General features: G+C 44.4%; 1 protein-coding gene across 1 annotated transcript in view; it reads right to left on the bottom strand.

The window, feature by feature from the left end:
* VWC2 (von Willebrand factor C domain containing 2) overlaps positions 1-18497 on the bottom strand; it is a 60634-nt gene extending 42137 nt beyond the window's left edge. Inside the window, exons 1-3 of the mRNA XM_075495652.1 lie at positions 18184-18497; positions 16297-17078; positions 9414-9543 (exon numbers count right to left, since the gene is read on the bottom strand). Coding sequence (XP_075351767.1) covers positions 9414-9543; positions 16297-17010 — 844 coding nt within the window. The 5' untranslated portion in view covers positions 17011-17078; positions 18184-18497. The remainder of the gene's footprint in view (positions 1-9413; positions 9544-16296; positions 17079-18183) is intronic.
* Positions 18498-21705: the final 3208 nt, after the last annotated feature.

Genomic DNA, 21705 nt, shown 5'->3' with positions numbered 1-21705 from the left:
CCACTGCTCCATCTGATCAATTCCATAGGAAAAGAAAAAAAATTAAATCACATGTTGGACGAGCATGCAGTGAAGATACACTTATCTTTTCTGCGGGTGATAAACAAGTGTGTGACTTGCTGTTCACGAGCACTTCAAAGAAAGGTGGTCAGTAACCAGTGTGCAATAGCAATGTGTTGCAACGCAAGAAGAAATGATGCAAGAGGAAAACACTCATCATCTACAAGACTGTAAGGTAAGTTGGATTTATGCGTGCAGCTTTAATAGGCCCCCCATCCAAGGGGTACCAGCACAGAAACAAGCAAACAGAGCTGAAGACTCAGCAAAAGAATGGGGCATTTAGAAGAAAGTGATGTTTTCCAGTAGGAAGTCACTCCTCTAATGAAAATTTAACTAGCACCAGTGTAGGCAGAAAAAAAAACCAAAACAAAATACATTGGAGGGTTTTCCTAAATGAAAAGAGCAATCAAAGTTTTTGGTTGCCTATCAGCTTTGGAATACTAATCATTATGGTACCTGCACTGGTGAAGGTAAGGAGCCACTTAAAAACTGGTTTGTGGGTTTTTTTGGTGTGTTTTTTGTTTTTTGTTTTTTTTTTGTTTTTTTTTTTAATCACTGCTGTACAGCTGAACATGCTCAAGGAAGCAAAACTGCATGGATAATTACCCCCATGGAAGCAATCCAAAGGTTCATGAAGTAAAAGCTGCTTTCAACTTGAAGATCAAGGTTTTAAATTAGGAAAGCACTTGAGACTCCAGCTGATAAAGATGTTTGACCTGCTGGGCAAAGGTAGTCGTCAGGGACTTAATTCAGGACTCTCACAGCAGACAGCTTAGGGGAGTTCCCCAGTGCAGTAGTTTGAAATAGTACGATGCTATTTAGAGCGACAGGAAAAACAAGTACTGCCATTTTACAAATATTAATAAAAAATACTAGAGGCTTTTAGCCTCTCCCCTAAGAACCCATGGCTCCTCTTCCTTCAGAACCCTTTTCCAATCACAGGCAGAGGCATACAAGTCAGCCCCTGGTCAAACTGATGTCAGGAAAGGAAACAGGTTTTCCTGTTCTTCATCAGATCTGTACTTCATTTACAAATACAGTTCAAACAGGACTGGAAGAAAATTTCTGAGATTGCTGGCATGGTCATATAAAACTTAAGACATATCCCAAAGAATGAGGAGTTGCGCAAAGTTAAGGCAGACTTCACATTAGCAATCCTGCACTGCATGGAAAGGCCATCGCGGTTGCAAAGCACGAACCGTAGAAGAGCAAAGTGTTAAGAAATGAAATTTAATGAAATCAGCCAATTCCCTGCCTCCTTCAGTCAGTAAGTCACCTGGCTCAATTGTCATCTTCCTTAACGCCTAAACCTTAACTTCCTGTGAAAAATAAGCAAAGAAAATTACACTGCACTTACAAATAAAAGGAGGTTTTGAATATATCATTTATCATCAGAGGGATGCACTGCCAATATACTAACATACCACAACATTTTAGTATAAGCCTCCACCTCCTCTCAAAGCCAAGCCAACTCTCGGATGTCTCATTTAACATAATGAAATAGCAATGAAAAAACCCAAAAGAATATAAAGCAAAACATACAAGGTATATATCTTTCTTCATTGCTGCTTTTAATCACACTGCAAAATACTAATCAGCCATGTAGTCCTATTACCGTATCGCTGTAGCACCTAGCTAGTAAATAGTTTCTATTTACAAACAGGATTACCTGCAACAAATACAACTGAGAGCTCATGTGGACAGTGTCAGTGGCTCAGCTAACATCGGGTAATGCATTAACCTATGGTAACTCAATCTGGAGCAAGACAGGGTTTCAGAATCTAAGAGCTCATAATTTAATCAAATAGTATAGTGTTCTACTCGTAGGGAATACTATTCCAAAGATATAGCATACAGTGAGATACACATCAGTATTTCAGACCTTGGAATCATACACCCCCCCCAAATCTTTGTCACAATTTCAATTAGCGACACATACAAATGAAAATAGACATCCAAGAGCAGAATGGGGGAGAAAACACTGGGAATACTTTCTCTAATGAACAGCATAAAGAACAAGACTGGACGTAGGAAAAACTTCAACTCCCTTAATGTTAGTTTTCTGAACTTTCTTCGAACAGCAAAGAACAAACCCTGGGGGCAGCCTGCGGAGGAGGAAGAGGGTACAATGGGAGATCCAAGATTTTTTTTTTTTTTTTTAACATCTTACCTATCTCCATGTATGTGTGTAAATAAAACTGCAATACAAACTCAGAAAATTCCTAGATGTGGAACTTGAAAACCAAAACAAACAAAAACCCAAAGCAACTGATGACTTCATTTTGAGGAGCACCGGTTAGCTGTTTCACCAGAGAACAAGCAAATCCCCAAATGCGTCTCTATGTAAAAGAGAAGCTGTCAGGGAAGACAAATCAAGCAACTGCACACTGTTTATGCCTGGTGGATATTAGCACGAAGGCACTTTCCTGTCTGAAGCAGAACCAGCATCCAGGACTACACAGGATGGCAGATACATGAAACTGCCATGGTGAGCAGTGTAAGGTACATCAGACCTCTCTCGCTCTCTCTTTTTTTTTTTTTAAATACATGAAAGTTGCTAGAAAAGTTATTCTTCTCCCCCCATCCAAGGATTTCAGTGTTTCTTTTTTTCTATCAGCACAGACAGCATTTTCATCTTTCTGCTCCCGGAGCTGAAGCAAAACATCTTTTAAGAACCCAGGAACCGCGATACACTGAAGTTCTGACTCCACCACAAGGAGCTGGCAGCTTGTTTCCCAAAACTCACCTGGGACTGTCACTGCTAAACAACTGTTTGGGGCACATCATCATGGACTTTTGCTTCAACCCACAGTAAAGTGACACCCCCTGCAAGCAGTTGCCATGGAAGTGACTGATACAGCAGAATTTAGCTGTGATATACGAGTTAAGCCTGCAGTATCAGGTAAGAGGAGAAAAACTGACTGCCAAAGAAACACTTCTCAGGCTCACTGTAGCAGCCTGTAATGAGAAAATATTGTAAAGTGAGTTCTGGAAAGCTTATAGGATACACTGCATTTGTATTTTAATAGGTTCTTCTACATCCTCCTACTTAAGTACTACTTTAAATACCAAACACTAGTATAACTTCTGATTGTCCTCCTGTGTCTGAGCAAAATGCAGGATGCTATACACTCAGGGACACTTACTGCTGCCTTTTGACAGCAGAACTCCCAACTGAAAGCATTTTGGCTTCTTGGTGAAAAAAAAAAAAAATACATGCACTACATATATGCAATAAATACATACACGCTATATAAATAGATTTGTCCTGGTTTAAGCTCAGTATAACTGGATACTTTTGCCACGTCTTCAGACAGATCCTTCTCATCCTCTGACAGCTTTCTATCATTAGGAATAAAAAAATCATATACCCTGGAAGTCAACATAACTTGTACACTAAATAAAAACCCTTAGAGGAAATAACAACACCTACCACTACTTAGCCAGCTCAACATGAAAATACTAAGTCAACACTGGATCCCATATGCATGTGTACGCATGCACATGCACGTGAGTTGGAAACGACAAGGCTTATGTGGTTTGGGCACAAGTTTTTGCTCAGCCCAGCTTGCAGTGGTAATCCGTGCACATTTAAACAGGTTCTAATCTAAGTAGAAAAAATGGCACAAGAATAAAATTCTGTGATTTCTGCACAGGAAGCACACGTAGCTTGCGTAGCCACCAACTTTCCCAAAGTAGGGAGAGAAAATGAGAGAGGTGAGCAGAGAGATGAAAGGGGGTTAATGGGATTCCTTGAATTAAGACAACACAGATGAACTTCCTCTCAACTTCATCAACAGCAGAAACCAACAACAAAAATACTGCAACTAGTTTACCGACTTCACCTACCAGATTTAGAAGCCACTTTAAATGCCCAATGCAGACAAAAAGAAGCAAGTCTGATACTTCTTTGTTTTCAATTAATAGCTGCGAAAACATCTGCTACAGTATTTCAACCTACCTGCATATTCACCAGGCAATTTTAATCACATACAGCTGTTCATGCAACTTTAATGGTGTTTTTCCCCCTGAAACATTAATTCCCCCTGAAACATTAATATTTCCTGGTTAACAGTCCCATATCATAAATCATTTTGTGAAATACAGCCTATTAAAGCAGGAAGTTTGTGCAGAAGTTTTTGCTAAGCGACTCATGCACACAGAAACATGGAACAAATACTACCCTGCATACACAGGCATTCAAATGCCTGAACTAAACACATCAGAAGGGAACAAATCACATTGGCGCATACAGTATGGGTGGAACTGGGATTAGTTTTAAATTATTCCCTGTTAATTAGGTTATTATTTTTAATGTAAATTCCTTTTTTTATAAATGAAATAGTGTTTCAATCTTAGAAACTAGACTTTACAATATACGATTCCTATATTTTACATCTAGAAGAGACCACCATGACCACCTGATTTGATCCCTTCCTTTACGCAGACTGAAGAACCACTCTCAGGCTTTAAAACTTCTGGGTCTTCTTTGCTATATATAAATTAGCTGCCAAAGCATGACTGAAAAAGGTATTTAAAATGAAAATAGAAAGAGGAAGAGAGGACAATCAAAGGCACTGTTTATTTAAATTTCACAACAACTAAATTCCTGATGTTTGCAATAGTCGTGCCTTGACCTCTACCTGGACACCATTATGATACTTTCTTCATTGCTGAGATCAAGGCATATATGGTCAAAGGAATATCATATTTATTTAAACACACTGCAGAAGGACATTACATTTTACAGGTCAGATTCTCCATGGTGCTTGAGCAAAGCTGGGGCTGCAGGGAAGAGCAAACAGCCAGCTTGCCGCCAAGGTGCAGCTTCCCTTTATCCACCCGGAATAAACCTCCTCAGCCTTGTTATGGCTGGACAGGTCCTTCAGCCCAACAAACCCTCTCTCCACCTGGATTTTAGAGGGATGACAGCTTGCAGGGCTACGGTACTGCCTCGACCAGCACCATTTTTTAATAGATTCAAGTCAAGCGGTGAGACAAAGTCCCATTGTACCAACAGCTGCAGAAGGGGACAGCAGCTCTGCCAGCCTTTATCAGGTTTTTGCCCCTCTTGAGAGCTCCTCTGCACAGACGGAGGTCCCCACCTGCCATTCAGAGGCACTCTCAAGTCACCCCGTGCATAAACATTGTAATTGTACATAAAGGTACTAAAGCAACTTTCAGGGAGTCAACCTCACAGTATGGGTATACAAAACCATGACCATTTACCCTCTCTGGCCACATCATGTTAGACCTGCACCTTACCAGCGGCAACCATTTCAACCACACGATGCACACATTTCAACCATAACTATGAACCCAAATACGAAATGAGGTCCTGACTCATCCCACCTAAGGCACCTGAAACGACTACATCCAGAGTAAAGTCTCCCTACTGCACAGCCAGTGAGAACAGAGAAGACATCTCCTATGGACGATACAGCCCTGAGAACACATGTGACCCCCTGGGCATCAGCACTTGTATTTTCGAGCCTTCGCTGACAGGAGCAGCTCAGCTCTCCCTGCTGCAGACACAGAAACAACACTGACGCACAGACAGATAAATGCGAGGAAGGCACCAGGATCAGCTTCATCTTATCTGGGGCAATCTTTCAGCCATATAATGAAATAAAAATCTCTCAGGGACCCTAGAACAAAATGTTTTTCGGTCTAGCAGCCACACCTCCCCCTCCAGGCTCCATGCGGGCTGCAGGTTTAATCTCATCCTCCTGCAAAGACACTGGCAGGAGCAGGGCCACCCTTAACGCCACCGACTGCTCCGCGGCTGCACGCTTCAGGCAAAGTGGCGTTCGGCTGTGTATGCCTATTAGGGCTCCAATACTGGAAACAGAAGTGGAACAGACAACCAAGGTAATTTAATCTAGCAAGATAATTCACTTGCAGTGTTAGCCCCCGCCCCCTCCCACTGCCCCAAATGAATCAGTGACAAGTGCCCAGCCTTTTCCTAATGGAAAGGGAATTGTATGCCCATTATCTTTACCCTTCACTCCATACGAACTGTAGAAATGTCTGTACCCGATTCTGAGCTTATTGATATCGCTGTGAACAGGGACGGCTTCCACAGAAGTAACTATGTCGCTAGTACTGTAAAGCAGGATGGAGACCTGAATTGGGCACCTGTAACTTAATGCAACTCGCTGAAGTCAGATTTAACTTTCTGGATGTTTTTTCTTGTTGCTGCTGCTGTTGGTTACCGAAAGCATGAAGTTCAACATGTCAACCCACACATGAAGAAAGCCTCTCCGCCATTCCCTTCTGTCCCCACCCTGCTTCTTTGCAGGGCATGTATATAAGAAACAAAACAGCTCCCTTAGCTGTAGTGACTTGAGACATAAAAAGCAGGAAAATTCCCCTCACCCCAAGATTTTCTCAGTGAGGCGTCACCTTTTATCCCTCCTATAGACCACTTTTCAGAGCAGACACTTCTTTAAATTACTCCCTGTCCCTGCCCACAAGGAAGAAAATAACATCTTCAGCTATGGAAGTACCTAGGCCCCTTCTTGAAAGTCAGGATGAGATATAGAAGATCATTAAATCCTACACATAAGACTGTTCTTCGCTCTGCAAGTTTTCCATTCACTACTTCTTACATTCGAAGTAAGTCTGTACCTATATATATGCGCACAATTGTGCAAGCCTGATGGGCAGTTACCTACCCGTCCCTCATCTGAGGGGCTGCCAGCACTTTTGTGGAATCAGGCTGGGGAAGTCAACTACACCCGCTCCCTCCCACAAGGGATAACGCACAGTGTCTCACACCTGCCAAGAGACGTGAATTCATTCATTTCTAATAATGGCAGGCTTTCGCTAGATTTCCTCCATAATTCGTAATTAGGCATTTGTATGTGGTCTTCCCAGTGATGGATGTAGTTGCTTAGCCCTGACTCTGTTGGTTCACCGCCAGCAATCCACAGGCTAGGCAAGCTGGGAAAGTCTTATATGTTATGAAGTGCCAGGAAAGGGAGGGAAATCTGAGTTGGATTTTGTGCATTTTTAACACATCGATGTTAGTAAATGTAGAGAACCCAAACTTCACCTCACAGCCCTTCTTGCTCTACCGAGGGCGGGATGCAGAGCATGACAGCAGTCACCCCACTTACACGCCTTCCACGGCTCCACCTTTCCCCCCACTCAGGTTATGCGGCTGAGCTCCCTGTACATCACCCAAGCTCTTTTGGGTCACTAACATGATGTTGCTGATGTCATCGCTGCAATGATCAACCCTGAAGCACAACGCGATGATTGTTTCCCCGACTCACATTCACAGCGCGTTTGTTCCAGTACGCTTGAAAATGAGGGGACAAGGCAGGCTAGGCTTTCCTGCTCGGCAGGTTTTTGCTCCAATCTAATTAAAAACATTCAGCAATTCACTGAAATTCCTTGCAAACGTGTCCCATGCTTTAAAATAAGCTCTGAAAGCAAACAGCCTGATATTTTTTTTTAAACGCACTCCCCAGACGGAGAGGATTCCTCAGAATTTTCTTTGTGATACTGTACCGAAGCTGCTGAACCAGAAAAGTCGAGCTTCTTCTGAACCATCTTGGTTTTGTTGTTATTATTAATGGCTTTTTCCCTTGTCTAAAAGCTAAGAAGGAAAGCCCCCTTGGTTCTCTGACATGCAGAGAAGTGACAGTACAGCTCACTGGAAACAGTCAGCTCTGGTCACCTTGGTCTGAAACTGGGTCAGGGATGCCAGCTGGTGGGTATACCCAAGGAATATGCCATTAATATTGGGGATTCAGACGCTGAGGAACAAGACCGCACTCTTCTTGCAGGCAGAACTCGGGTAATTCAGCTTTAGCACTCAGAGAGGGCAGCCTCCTCACAACTAAGGCATGTTTTTGTACGATTTTTTTAAACGGGCCCCATTTCTGGGAAACATGTCAGGGGATCTACGCGAACAGCCAAGCCAAGCCCCGTACTGCCGTACCACCTTAATCCAAAGGCAAGCCACTGCTCGGAGATGGCCACCGCAGTGCATTATGTTGGTGCTTGTGGGAGAACGTGCACCAATGGAAAGTCAATCCAGCTCCAAACAGCATTAACACCGCTGGAGAAATTCAGTGGGAAAGACTACGCAGACTTCATGCATTATGCTTGTAACTCCATCCCCGATACTGAAAACAGACCTTTTGCCTGCCAAGAGTCACCCCGACCCAGGGAACTGCCGCAGAGCGCGGTGCGCACAAAAAGCCCTGAGCGTGTCAGAAGGCTCTTGCCATCAAACAAGTGCTAAAGGGTCCTCCGGACCGGCTAGCTATCATACCACCAGCTCCCAAATTCAGCCTTTTTCAGGAACTGTCCCTTAATGCCTCAAAAAATGCCTGTCCTCTTCTCCATAAGCAGAGTGCCCTTAAGCTGTACAGCCGAGAACAAATTCCTTCAGGGTTGTAACAACCAATTAAGGGATGTGAAGCAATTACTTTTATACCCATACAAATGAAACTCCTCCAATGCAATTAACTATCCCTTATCATCTACTGTTGAATTTGCGGAAAGCATATGCTGTACACTCTCCCCTCCCCTAGCTTTTCCACAATTTTAATCAGTTTGTTTTAGCTAATGTAATGGAACCCACCTATTCTAGAGAAATAATATATGGCTGCAAATTATCTGAATATTTCTAAATATCTTTTTTCATTTTAAATATAATTTCATTTGAGATTTTGCAGCTTTCATTTCTATTAATAAATTATCATTTCTTCTTTATAAGTGATGAGCTAGTGTGTCATGTAATTTTTTCCTCTAAATAGACCAAGACTTTGATCTAATGCAAGCCCTTGCTGGGAGTAGAGAGACTTTCTGTCTAATTTAGTTACGAAAAATATTCAATTAAACTTGGGAGTTTAATTCATTTAGTTATGAAAATTAAATGAGCTCAATAAGGTACATTTGATTTGCCTCAGGAAAAAAAAAAAGGAGAGAAGAATCTCTGAAAGGGGAACAAATAAGAAGGGAGAACAAAAGTAACTTTTACTGCTCACGTTAAAAGGTGGATAACATGAAGAGCCTGAGTTCTGTTTTGTGTGCCTATATAAAACATATCCACAATGAGTTCATGCAAAATTTGTATTCAGAAGCCACATGAATATCTGGTATTAACACCCTAATTGTCTCCTGGGTGTCAAAAATCCCTGTGGGTCACAATCGAGTCCATCCCAGCCAAGGGAAGATGTGGCTCCTCACACTGGGAAGACACCACCCACAGAAAACTCTTCTCCATTTCCATTCGGGGAAAAAAGAAAATATTGGAATTATTTTTCAAAACCAGAACACAGCAATGTGGCTCTCTCTGACAGAAGCCTCCTTCTAGTTTTACAGCTGCCACTTACCATTTTTGCAGATAGGACAGCACTGATCGGGCTCATACACCGGATCCACGCACTCCGTCTGGGGACAAGCCGAGACAGTGCACAGCACTTCACCATTGGCTTCACAACGACACTTCTCACATGGAGAAACCTGAAACACAAATCCAGTCATTTTTTAACTCTTTCACTTAATGCCCTCCTGAAGTGTGCAATGCCTACCTTCCCATCTGCATTGTTCTTTCCTTCACCTCTTTTTCCTTCCCCCTTTAAAAAAATGCTTTTTGTGGTCTGAATAATGCAGGGAGTGAAGCTGGGCTCCTGCAAAATTACAGAACCGCAGCAGGAAAAAAAAAAAAAAACCCACAGGTTCTGCTCTGAACCTGTGCCCCAAATGGGAAAGCCAAAGGGATCTTGGGAACAAGAACACTTCAGACTTTTAACACAAGTAAACCAAAATTTCCCTACCACATTTCTAATGAACTTCCAGCAAATTAAGTTCATAATTTAGATAAAATCTTGTTTAATTCTATTAGAGGTTCAAAAAGTAGTTTAGCAAAAAATATTGTATCTAAAGAAGAAAAATTTTGCTAAACACAATGTGAAACTTCTTTTAATGGAAATCCTTATTGCAACTTTTCCAGGTTTGAAAGCTTTTTGGTAGCAGGAAGCTGCATTTTATTGGAAATTATAATTTTCAAAGAGAAGTCAGGAAAAAAACATCCTTTGAATTCAGGTATTTCCCACAGGTTAATTGTATCTGGACCATTCTTGTAATGCTTGTAACTTTCTGAAAAGAAATGGCAATTCAAAGAAAGGGGTGAAGCAAAATACAGGTCATCCTTTTTACCTACTGAAATGTTACTGGTTTTGAAGAACTCTACAGAATAGGAGTACCATGAGATAATTACTTGAATGACCTACTTCAATGAAATTAATTCCAAACAAAACAGCATCAAGGCCCTATTCAGGAAAAAATGGACTTTAAAATGTCTGCATTTGCCACATGTACAATTCCAGCTGTCACGTTCCTGACCAGGTGCTGCACACTGCATCACTGATGTCCTCGTACCACACGAGGAGCTGGAGGTAGAGGGAAGCAAGGGTGCTAAAGAGCAATAAATGGTATACTGTAAATCTCATTGCTGTACTCCAACAAAACCACACTGGCATCCATGCTCAGAGCGCAGGATGAAAATGCAGCTGAATGTTATTACCAGTGATCCTCTAAATCCACAATCTGTGCAGATTCTAGGTTTACTTAAGGATGAGGTCATTTTTTTAGATCCTTTTTTCATTCCAGATTCCAGTCGATGCCAAACAACCACCTGTTGCATTTCTCCAATAAAAGCAGAGTAACCTTAAATCTAAAACAAATTATTCTTTGCGAACAATCATCCAGATGTCTAACTTGCAGATCATCTGGTTTCTTCTCCCTACTCCTTGGGCAGCCCATCACATTTTTCCTCAAATCCATTCTCTGCTTGCTTGCCTCTTTCACATCCTTCTCGTTTCCAAAGTTCAAACATGCTGATGCTTGCACAGCACCATCTCCAACTAAATGCTCATCCATGCCACTTCTCTTTCCACCTGCCAGGGCTGTTGTTTGCTTATGCACTCACGTACCTTTTCACGCCATCCTCTCTGCCTACAAAGCCTAAATAGGGTCTCTTGTTGTGTTGCTTTCTGCTTTTATTACTATTATTTACTTCAGGCTTCCTTTGCCAGCTACTCGCTTCCAGTTTTCTCTTTGCTTTACACTCTACCCAGGATAACACCACACCATACATTTACAAAATGCTGCAAGGAGGCTGACAGCCCAGTACTGCAGATTTTTATTGCAGGCTTTGGGACAATAACTTTGTCCTGTAATTGTTTATAAACTGCCACGTTCACTTGCAGAGCTGGAGTCTCAGCAGATGAGGAGATTTCTGATACAGTGTTCAGAGTCGAGAGGCTCAGGTATTCCAGATAATCACTCGAACCGCATGTGAAATTTTGAGTGTCAGCAAACCTGAGCTCCTAACTACCTGCAAGTCAATAGTAAGAATCTTTCCCTCTGGAGTTATATCCAGAAACAATACTTACTAAGTTATGAAAACATGCTGTTTGGGAAGGATTTTTTTTTTTTTTTTAATTAATCCTACTTGATGAATGCTACTAGAACTCCATTCCAAGGATCAGGCTCAACAAGGCAAACCTATAGCTTTCAATTGGTTTCAACATTTTTTGCCATCATTTGAAAAAGATGCAAATTTGCCAATGATCACAGTTCAATGAGACCAGTAACTACAACAACAGATATTCCCTCTCCCAGGACTCCACTTAGTAGCTGCGCCATTCAATATTAGAAGTGATGTAAAAACTAGAGTATCTGATGATAATCAGGAAACAAGACAGCACACAGATGTTACTCCTAAAATGCCTCATCTGTAAAATTTAAACATATTCTAATTAAGTAGGTTGTTTACTAGAATTCCAAATTTGACAGAAGCCTAAAATTCCTAGAACAAGAAGCCATTTAATGAAGCACTGAAAATACTATCGAATGAGAAACAAAATTAATCTAATCTTTATCTAATAATGATGATTCAGAATAATGCATTTCCATCCTATACAGCACATACACTTGAAGAATACATCTTTCATGAATGGAGTACACTTAATCTGATACTGCAGTCATGAATACCCTTCCTGTGTAATAGATCATGGGATTTCTGGGGAATAACTATAGTACACCTTTAAGAAGTACTGCCATCTGTACAACCCACCAATATGAGTAATGGTAGCAGAGTTAAGGAAGGTCTCCATGTGCTTATTTCTAGAAGGCTCTTTTCAGGCATGTAAGTGAACCACAGTGGCTGCTAAAATGGTATTAGTGCCACCCTTTATCTGTTCAGCTTTGGACTAAATGGGAGTGCATTGCTTCTCATACATCATCAGGATGTAGCAGGAACTGTAGAAAACCCCCACTTCTTTCCGCATCTTAATGGTAGCTTAATACTTGGAGACATAATCATCAGTAGAGAGAGAGAGAGGCACAATAAGTGCGTATATATAACAACAGCTAAATAAATCAGAATGAAAAGACACATTTGGTCCTACATTTCCACTCCTCTACGCCTACAACGTAAGCGCATTACCTGCAGTGCAGTTCCTAGTGGCAGTCAATGCAACGAGCATCCCACTTGTTCATCTGGGAAACGACCAGCCCAGCAGCACTCAGCTTAGCACATCTGACATAACCAGGCTGGACTGGAAACAATACAACCTATCAACCTCTCTCCGAAGACTAATGATACCAGCCTCTGCGGTCTACAGATGAAGCTATTAACTCTACAGAAGCAGTAGTTCTGCCCATGCAAAAACTGCAGGAAGACAACGAGAGGCACAGAAGTCTTAAGTATTCACCAGGCAGCCATAAAACCTGTAGAAAATAGAGTACAGATGGCAACAAAAATAACTTCTTTAGAATTGTTTAAAGGGAAGTTTATGAGCAGATGTATAAATGGAGTTGCAGATGTTGTAAAAAAGCAAACACGCCATTGTGTAAACAGGTAGATTTCCCACTAAGTGAGGCATGAAGAAAACCATAGCTTAGTAGGGGTAGTAGGTTTATCCAGCAACTTAGTGTAAATTGTCATAACTAAGAAGTGACAAATCATTTGCACTCATTGAAGTTCTGGTCCAAAGTAATTTGAGCTTTCTCCTCCACCTTTCCAGATGCCAAACTTCAATTAAAAAACAAACCAAACCAACAAAAAATCTTAATTTGAAAAAAAAAACCCAACATATAACCTACACTTGGTTCCTTGAGCCTTGAAAACATCTAAGTTTAAAAAAAAAAAAAATCAATCATAATCCCAAACTGATTTGCTATTGTGCTGGAATTTTTATTAATATTACCTTACTACTTACACAACTCAGGAGAACATGAATGGGGTTAGGCTGACAAGAATAAACACATCAGCCTTCTTTTTACTTCTCTATGCCTTCAAATACCACAGATGTTTCAAAATCCATTTGGGTTTGTTGACTTCCAGATTTCCAAGTTATTCATGAATAAATACAAATTTTGGTAGCCAAGAAATTCTAAACAAAACACACAAAGCAACAAGTTTCAAAAAATGTAGGTCTTTCCCAAACCATGTTACACTTCTGAAGACAATTTATGGTCCTTGGAAGGCCATTACTTTGCAAGTCAGCCTGCATTTTCAAATCTTACTGTAAGACTGAAAAACATCTAGTGGAGCACATGCTCAGCAATCTCCAGTTCCAGTGCAGAATTTTATCCTCATCGCATTTCACCAACTAAGGCTTCTGCTCCCAGTTGCACTCGTATGGATGCTGTGATCCCTCTGCCATCCTGCCTCATGATACCCACAGGAGAGTAGAGTGGTGCTGATGGAAACAGCTTTATGAGACCTCATCCTTCCCCCACACCTGTGTTGTGTTTTGTGTCGACATCCATGTTGTCCTTTTTGAAAAGAGAAAAACACGTGCATATACACACACAAGCAAAGCCGGCAGGAAGGACTGTGAATGAAAGACGAAATGCATCAAACCTCCCATTCCCTGGCACACTCAGCTTCTGAGTTAGCACTGGCTCCAGTCGGGGCAATTTTTTGCCATGCCAAGCCATATATGAATTTTATATAAGCAAACTCCCAAACTTGCATGCATATTTACACATATATACATAAATGTTTGCACAGGTAATGTCACTTAAAAGTTAGGAAGTCACCTTTTTCTTCCTTCAGTGACGTCTGGTACTCTTTGCCATAAAAAGTAGGTGCAGACAGTGAAAAATCAGATTGTTATCCATTTATAACTCCTCTGATGTTAATCAAGAGACAGCATATTAGTAACCTCTCTAACAGCATCAACTTTAAACTTGTAAAACGCCCTTTGAAACCATGTGCAATTCCTTGCATTTGCAATTGCTTCCACTGAGCAGCAGCAATCTGACTACATCTGTACCCTACCTCGCCAGACCTCTCCACTGATTGCAGTGGCACGGGCAAACAGCTGCCTTTACAGTTTTGTGCTCACAATATTGGAACGAACATTGAAGCCCAACTAAAAAACCAATGTCCTCACACGCCAAGATAAACAGGCTCCAGTTCCACTGCCTAACTGCATCGGCAACTTTCCTTGCGCATCCCGAGCAGGCATCCCTTCTCACTCGTACTTCCAAAGCTGGCCAACACAAAGCAGTAAGGGAACCGATGTTTCATTACAGGAAGGTATCAACACAAGGGCTGAAGGCTGAACAGGGTTAAGAAGAAAGCTGAAAGCCAAAGTCTTTTCAGAACGTTTCTGTAAATGTCACCATTCAGCAGTCCCTTTTTACCAAGCCTGCCAGCCATGTTCAAATGTAACAGGGAGCACTACGGTTTTATCCCCTCAATACACGCTTAACACAATAAGGTATTTTAGGCTTGCTTTACAGCCACTAATACGGCACCACTATAAAAATACAAAGAAATGCAACTCCTTAGAAGAGTGCGGGGGAGAAGCCTTTAAAACTTTGATACGGAGACCTACAGAGACACCGTGTGTGGAAGCATCACTGTTTTGGCCACCCCTCAGAATTAACTTCTCTGGAAAAGGAAGGATCTCACAATCCATCTCCAAAAAGGTCACACCAGCTAGCCGCTATTAAAAGTGCCTTCTCCCTCTTAAAATAGAAAGCTGCCACCCTGAAGCTGAACGCAGTCCTTGAGGGTGACATGGAAAAAGGGAGGATGATATGCTTTCTGCCATGCTTTGAAAAATCACTGATGAGCTACACATTACTGCCTAAAGAGAACAAGGGGAAACACTGTGATTTATTCGACAGAGAGTAATTCTGCTCCTTTATTTATTTGTTCATTTTTCAAGAAGTTGAAGAATGTGGAAAGACATTATGAATCGAAGTTAAGTTTCCAAGAACACACAAACACCACAGAGAGCAGGGGTGGCAACTTATTTACAGCCTTCACAATTACATTTGGTTTTTCTCTCTCCTGAGAGGGGCTCCAGCTGCCAGAACCCTGAACTGGATTTCATGCTCCTCTCAGCACATTCAGCTCAAAAATCTCAGGTGTGTTCAGAAATGTGTTTTGAACCAGCCCTGTACCTAACAGTCATTTGCAAGTAAATTCTTAGAGCCTGCTTGCAGATCTCACCCACAATAAAATACTAAAGGGAAAATGGCAAGGTAAGCAACCAGGGAATTGGCCTCAACTCCAAAACTTTTCAGTGCACTGTAATAAGTTGCATTTTCAATGATAATAACCTGGCACAGTAAAAAGGCCCTACTCTAAAAGGATTTCCCTAAACATAAAGCTCTCCCAAGTCCCTTGTTTAGGTATCACTGTAATTCAGACTGCAAACCATGGTCTTATTAAAAAGAAGGCCCATAGTCATTCTCAGAAAGCAAACATTACGCAATCCTGGCAGCACAGTTTAAACAGCAAAAAAAGGAAAAGAGAGATGACTGTTCAGAAAAAGGTATGAAAACAGACTGATTACTAGGAATAGAAGTCAGCCCACAAAACCCTGCTCGATCCCTGCATGGTAGAAGTTTCACAGTTAACAGTTAAATAAGGAAGGAAATGTAATGCTGGAAACTCACAAAATCCACATCATCACCCAAGTAGCATCCTTTCAAGTAGCATTTTTTACTGTAAATACCAAAGGAATTAATAAAGATCAGCCCCTCATTCAAAAATGTTACAGTATCACAGAGCAAGAAAGGTCATGTTTAAGGAGAATATTTTACAGCACTGCAGAAGTAGTATCAACACAGAAATGAAAAGGGGAGGGGGAGACCCAGAACGCCCTCTGAGAAAGCACTTGAAGACCGTAACGCCCCTTTAAATGACAGAAGGACCCACAAAATTACTTTGGCTCCAGCCCTTACCATGAACTCCTCTAGGGTCTGGTAGGTTTTCCCTCGAAACTCGCAGTAGTTCTTCCTCTCCTTGCACTGCGGGCAGCACTGCGTGGTGTCCACATGGACGCAGCGAGGGTGGAGCCTGGGGCACTCGGGCTGGATGCACAGCGGGCCCTCTTCAGTGCAGAGGCAGGGGCAGGCAGAGGGGCCCGGCGCAAACTTCTCGCCAATGGCGTAGACGAAGCCGCTCTCGTCCACGCAGCCTTTCCCGCGGTAGTCCGGATAGGCGTACTCCTCCGGAGGCTCGGGACTGACGCTCGCAACAGCTTCTGGGAGAGGCGAATCTTCAGCCACCTGAGGTTCCTCGGGAGCGGCGTCCCTTTGCTCTTGCACTTGAATGCTCCCGGATTTACTGCTCGTCCCCTGGCTGTTCCAAGCCTGCTTTTGCTTAGTCCAAGACTCCTTGTTCGAGTAGTTCCTGTTTCCTTTGCTCTTCCAGTCCCTGCTACCCTCCTCCCTCCCGCTCCTGCCGATCTCATTCATTTTCCCCGGGCCTGTCTGGCTGTCCCTTGTAGACGTGTGATCCCTCTTTTCCTGGCTCGCCTTTATCTCCTGTTTGTCTTGAGCCTTGGCCAGTTTTTGTACAGGTATGGTGGAGCTACAGAGGGCAACCATGAGGCAGCAGGTTACGAGAAGAGAACTAGAGAGAGCTCCAATTGCCATTGCAGTAGAGCTGGGCATCACCTACTGCATCCCACAGGGGACACTGCATTCACATCGGAGGGAAGCGCTTCACAGATCCACAGTCTCTAGGAAGAGAAGGATTAGGAACACTTCAGCTTCTGCACTTCTCCCCCCCCCCCCGCCCGCCTCCACCGATGCAACATCTCAAACAATATGCAACCTGTCTCGGTAGTTTATGCAAAAGGCAAACAACAGCCTGGTGCTGCATCCCTCCTCCCCCGCTCTGCCAAGTCTTATAAATAGCAGGGCTCTGGACACGGACCGGGCGTCTTCGGCTCCGTGAGAGCACCACGCAGAACTCCGGGGAGTTACGGTTTGCAAAGGCAGGTGCATGCACAAACCCGAACATTTGGGGGTTATCTTTCCTTCCAAATGACAACACGTGAAGAGGACGGACGCACGCTGAATGAAATGGAGCTCCCCAAAACACAGCAGAGTCCGGAACAGAAACCACCCAATTGAGTCCTATTCGCTGACTGCATGCACGATGATTTTCATTAACCTCTTATTCAGTCTGAAGTGTGCTGTTGGTTTTGGTTTTGTTTTTCTTTTAAATACCCACCAGTGAGCACATTTCTGTTAAAGGCAACCAAAAACAAGCACATTACAGCGAGCAGAGCCAAACTATCTCTCTTCCGAACTACCTAAGCAAGCACACACCACCTCCTTCTCCCAGCGTTTTAAAGGCAAGGCAGAGCCGTTAAGAGTTTCCGCGGCAGAGGCTCATTTAACCCACGTCCTCCAGGAGTTCAGCAACGCTCCCGGCTCCTGTCCTTAAAACACTGCACAATAAATCGGAAAAAACCAAGCCCAAATACGTACACTGTTCCGGCCGCGATAAGCAAAGGCGCTCCAGCCTCCCGGCACGGCCCCACCTCCGAGGTACCGCTCCTCGAAGCCATTTAAAAGCCTCCCTCTCTGCCCGCCCGCCCGCCTCCCCCGGCCCTCACCGGCGGCCCGGCGGGGGCGGCGGCACCGCGGGGCAGCGCGCTCCGCCCGCCACACGCTGCCCGGCCGCCGCGGGGGAGCCGGGGCGCCGCGCCGCCTGCCCAAACTTTGCGGCGGGCCGGGCAGCGCCGCCCGACCCCCTCCCGGGGGGGCAGCCGGGGCCAGCCCCTTCCCCAGCCCGGCGGCCTCCCCCGTGGCCCGGCCCGGCCGGCGCCTCCCTACCTGCGCTGGAGCCGGGCTCAGCCCCGCCGGCGGCTCGGGGCGGCGAGCCTCGCCCCCCGTCCGGCTCCCATGGCGGGGCCGCGGCCGGCCGGCCGGCGCCGGCTTCTTGCTGCCCGCCCGCCGCCTCCGCGGACCTGCAAAGCCTGCAGCGCGGCGCGGCGGCCAGCCGCTCCAGCCCCGCCGCCCCGGGGGCGGGCTCCGCCGCGGCCCCCGTTTCTCTCACATGGCGGCCGTGCGCCCCCGTCCCCGGCGGCAACTGCCACGGGGCAGGACGGGGCGCCCCCTCCTTCCCTCCCTCCCGCCGCCGGGCCGGGCGCAGGGCGCGGCGCGGGGAGGGGACTCGCCGCTCGCCGGGGGGCGGCAGCGCCTGGTGCGGCCGCGCAGCGCCCTGCCCGCCCCTCCCGCCGGCGGGGGGTGTGTGCGTGGGGGGGCAACCCACTCGTCCCGCAGGGCCCCACGGCGGGTACGCGCTGGGCCTCGCAGCGGCGCCGGGGGAGGGCGAGCGGCTGTCGGGAGGGAAAGCGGGGCAACGCGGGCGCGTCTTGGGGCCGGCCCCGCACACCGACGGCTGAAACTTTTGCCGGGGTAAGGGCGTCAGTTCGGGGCGGGAGCTTCGTACTCTGCCCGCGCAAAGCCTGCGGCTCGATGCGGCGGGGATGGGCGCTGTCGCCGTTGGTGTAAGCCGCGTACCCGCTGCCCTGCTGCCGGGGCTGGCTCCTCTGGAGAGCAGCGCGGGTGCCGGCGGGCACAGCCGCACGCACCTGCGGGGCCCCCGCTGCCAACCCGCGCTATAGCCGGGCCCTGGGCCCGGGCCCGGGCAGAGGCGGTTAAGCAGCGTTTAATGGGGGCAGCGCAGGCTCTGCCCGTCTCTGAGTGTCCACACTGCAGCATCGGATTACTCTGCTTTAACTCTCTCCCGCTAGCCTTTTCTGACAACGGAATAGTACGTGATTTACTGATTGAAATATTTACTTCTGCTTTTGAATGGCCGACGGACACTTTCATACTTAAATATAATAGCATTTTTCTCCTTTATACTTTTTGATACAGAAAAAGGGACAGAAGAGCCTATTATAAAGATGATGGCTGAAACACAGACTGTTGGGACAGAAAAGCAAAAGAAGCTAGAGGTGCTTTTGTTCTGGAGCTGAGCAAGGGCTTGGAACTCAAAAGGTTATTTATTTATGTATTTACTTATTTCCAAGCTGCATTAGATGACATACCGGTATAATCTTCTTCTATGAGTTTTGTTTTACAGATGTTCCAGAGCAGTCCCAGCTGCGCTAACCCTTCTGCCGCAGTAGCTCTTCAGCAGCCTGCTGTGCCCTACTCGTGGCTAGGGCTGGATTTCCCAAAGTACTTGGCACTATAACTGAAATTTTTAGGCTAGGTAAAATTTTCCAATTTTTTTTTTTCCATTAAAATGGTAGGACTGCAGTATCAGTACTCAAAAGAGCAATGGAAATCTGCTGGATTCTAATGTTTCACTGTTAAGTACCTTCATGAGCGCCTGTTATTTGTGAAAACCCAGACACTTAAACTCCTCCACAGGAGGATGCAGGTGCTAAACTCTTGGCTGCTGGGTTCTCGCTATAAACATCTAGGAGTCCTGTCTAGTTTACAAAATTATTTCTATTGACACCATCTTGTATCTCTCAGTCAGATATTCACCAGCTAAATAATGGCTTAATCTTCTGAAACTTTAAAATACAAGACTAAACTTTTGAAGGATATGAAGAAGTCAAATGTTCCCATAGGTTGCACTAGTAAAATGAAATTCCAGATTGCTCTGGGGTTTCTAGACAAAGTCTTACAGAGTTAAGCTAGAGCTTTCTCATTACCTGGCTAATAATCATTAAGAAGCATTTGCCTTCAAATTATCATCTCATTACCTCTGAATAAAGAATTGAATCTTTGCCTTTTCTAAAACCAGTAATTTTATGCCTATGCCTTATATAGCTTAAACCCTACCATGGGGTAAGCAACCAGTACACCACATGGCTACTTCTAGAGGAACAACTTGAACGACTGTCCTTACTTTGCGTTCACAAGCCTGTAAGCTTTGCTGTCAGCAGCTAGTTGTGGCTAGAGCAAGACAAGGAAATAGGGGACCTGGGAAGGCGATGCTACATCTGTGATAAAGAGGAAAGAGAAGCCAATTTATGGTTCTGACATTTTCACATGTTCCCAGGTAAAACTTTGGTACAAAACCTGAGATCTTTAGCATCCAGGACTCTCATTGTAGAAGCTCTGCCTCTCCCAGACCTAGTTACATTGCACACGGATCAGCCGGGGCTGAATGTTCAAGATACTGCTGTGTAACAAGAAGGGCAAAGCCTCAGAGCACTTTCATAGCAACAAACTGCAGCTCATCCTAGCCTTCTTGGCAAAGTAAGAGGTAAATACCCTCGTTTCTTTTTCAGAAAGATTTCCCATTGGACTTCAGCCTCTGTTTATTCAGATTCATAGGTGTATTAAGTGATGGATTGTACCTGACATTAGGACTCTTGCAGAACTGACACCAGGCTGCTTCATTAGTGTCACAGTATCAAATTGCAATATATTATAGTCCAAATGGTCAAACAGCAGCTATGTAAGAAATGTTTGGTGTTTTCTTTAGTGTGAATTCTGAACTAGTAGGAGAGAGAAACATGAAAATCTGTTGTTCGAAGGCCGCTTTTAACAATGTCTTTAATGTGAGTTTTATACTTCTGGTATGACATATAAGGCCCTGGAGACTGAAGTCCTTCTGCTTATTCACAGGATAGATGCGGTGTAAAAACACAGGTCCAAGTTTCCCCACTCTGCTCTCCCCTTAGGCAACAGTAGCAAGGACAACTGTGTCTCTGGATGAGAATCAAATTCTGCATCCCGTTCAGGACGCTTTCCCTTCTGCTGGGTCTTGTCTGCATGATGAGAACTTTGCATTAGCTAAATCAGAGCTGTCGTGCACAAAATGGTCTACGCTGGTTTTAGCCTAATTTTAGTAGAAGTAGCTTAATTTTCCTAGGAAGCAGTTGAATGGAAAACAAAAAGGAACTCAGTAGCTGAAATAAAAATGGTGCTGGTGAGGAATGACTTAAGTCAAATTGGTGTTATAACCATATCTCCATTAGACCGGGCTCAGGACAGTGAGAGTGGACATCCGTGCTGCAGATAGCTGGCTATTAGTCAGAAAAACTTGATTAAACATCTACTCCATAAGATTAGGGGGACTGAAATTTTGAAAAATATTTTTTGAGAGTGGCCTTGGTGTGAATGAGAAGAACCCAAACATAGGATATATCTTTTACCAAGTTAAAATTGGTTGTCTGCCTGGTTAATAACAATATAAAAAGAAAACCTCAAAGCTATGCAGACACTTCATCTGGATATGTAAGAGCATTGAAGACAACCACTTTTAGGCTAATATATGGATAAAGTGAGGCCCGGGATATGCACATACTCACCCACACACACACACCAGGGGATCACCTCACACATGCATCCCTTCACATGATCTCATCCAGAGAGCGTGCCCCA

Source organism: Mycteria americana, chromosome 2, assembly GCF_035582795.1.
Source record: "Mycteria americana isolate JAX WOST 10 ecotype Jacksonville Zoo and Gardens chromosome 2, USCA_MyAme_1.0, whole genome shotgun sequence".
NCBI classification, from domain to species: domain Eukaryota; kingdom Metazoa; phylum Chordata; class Aves; order Ciconiiformes; family Ciconiidae; genus Mycteria; species Mycteria americana.
The sequence above is the reverse complement of the archived record's forward strand: the minus strand, read 5'-3'. Positions and strand labels throughout refer to the sequence as shown.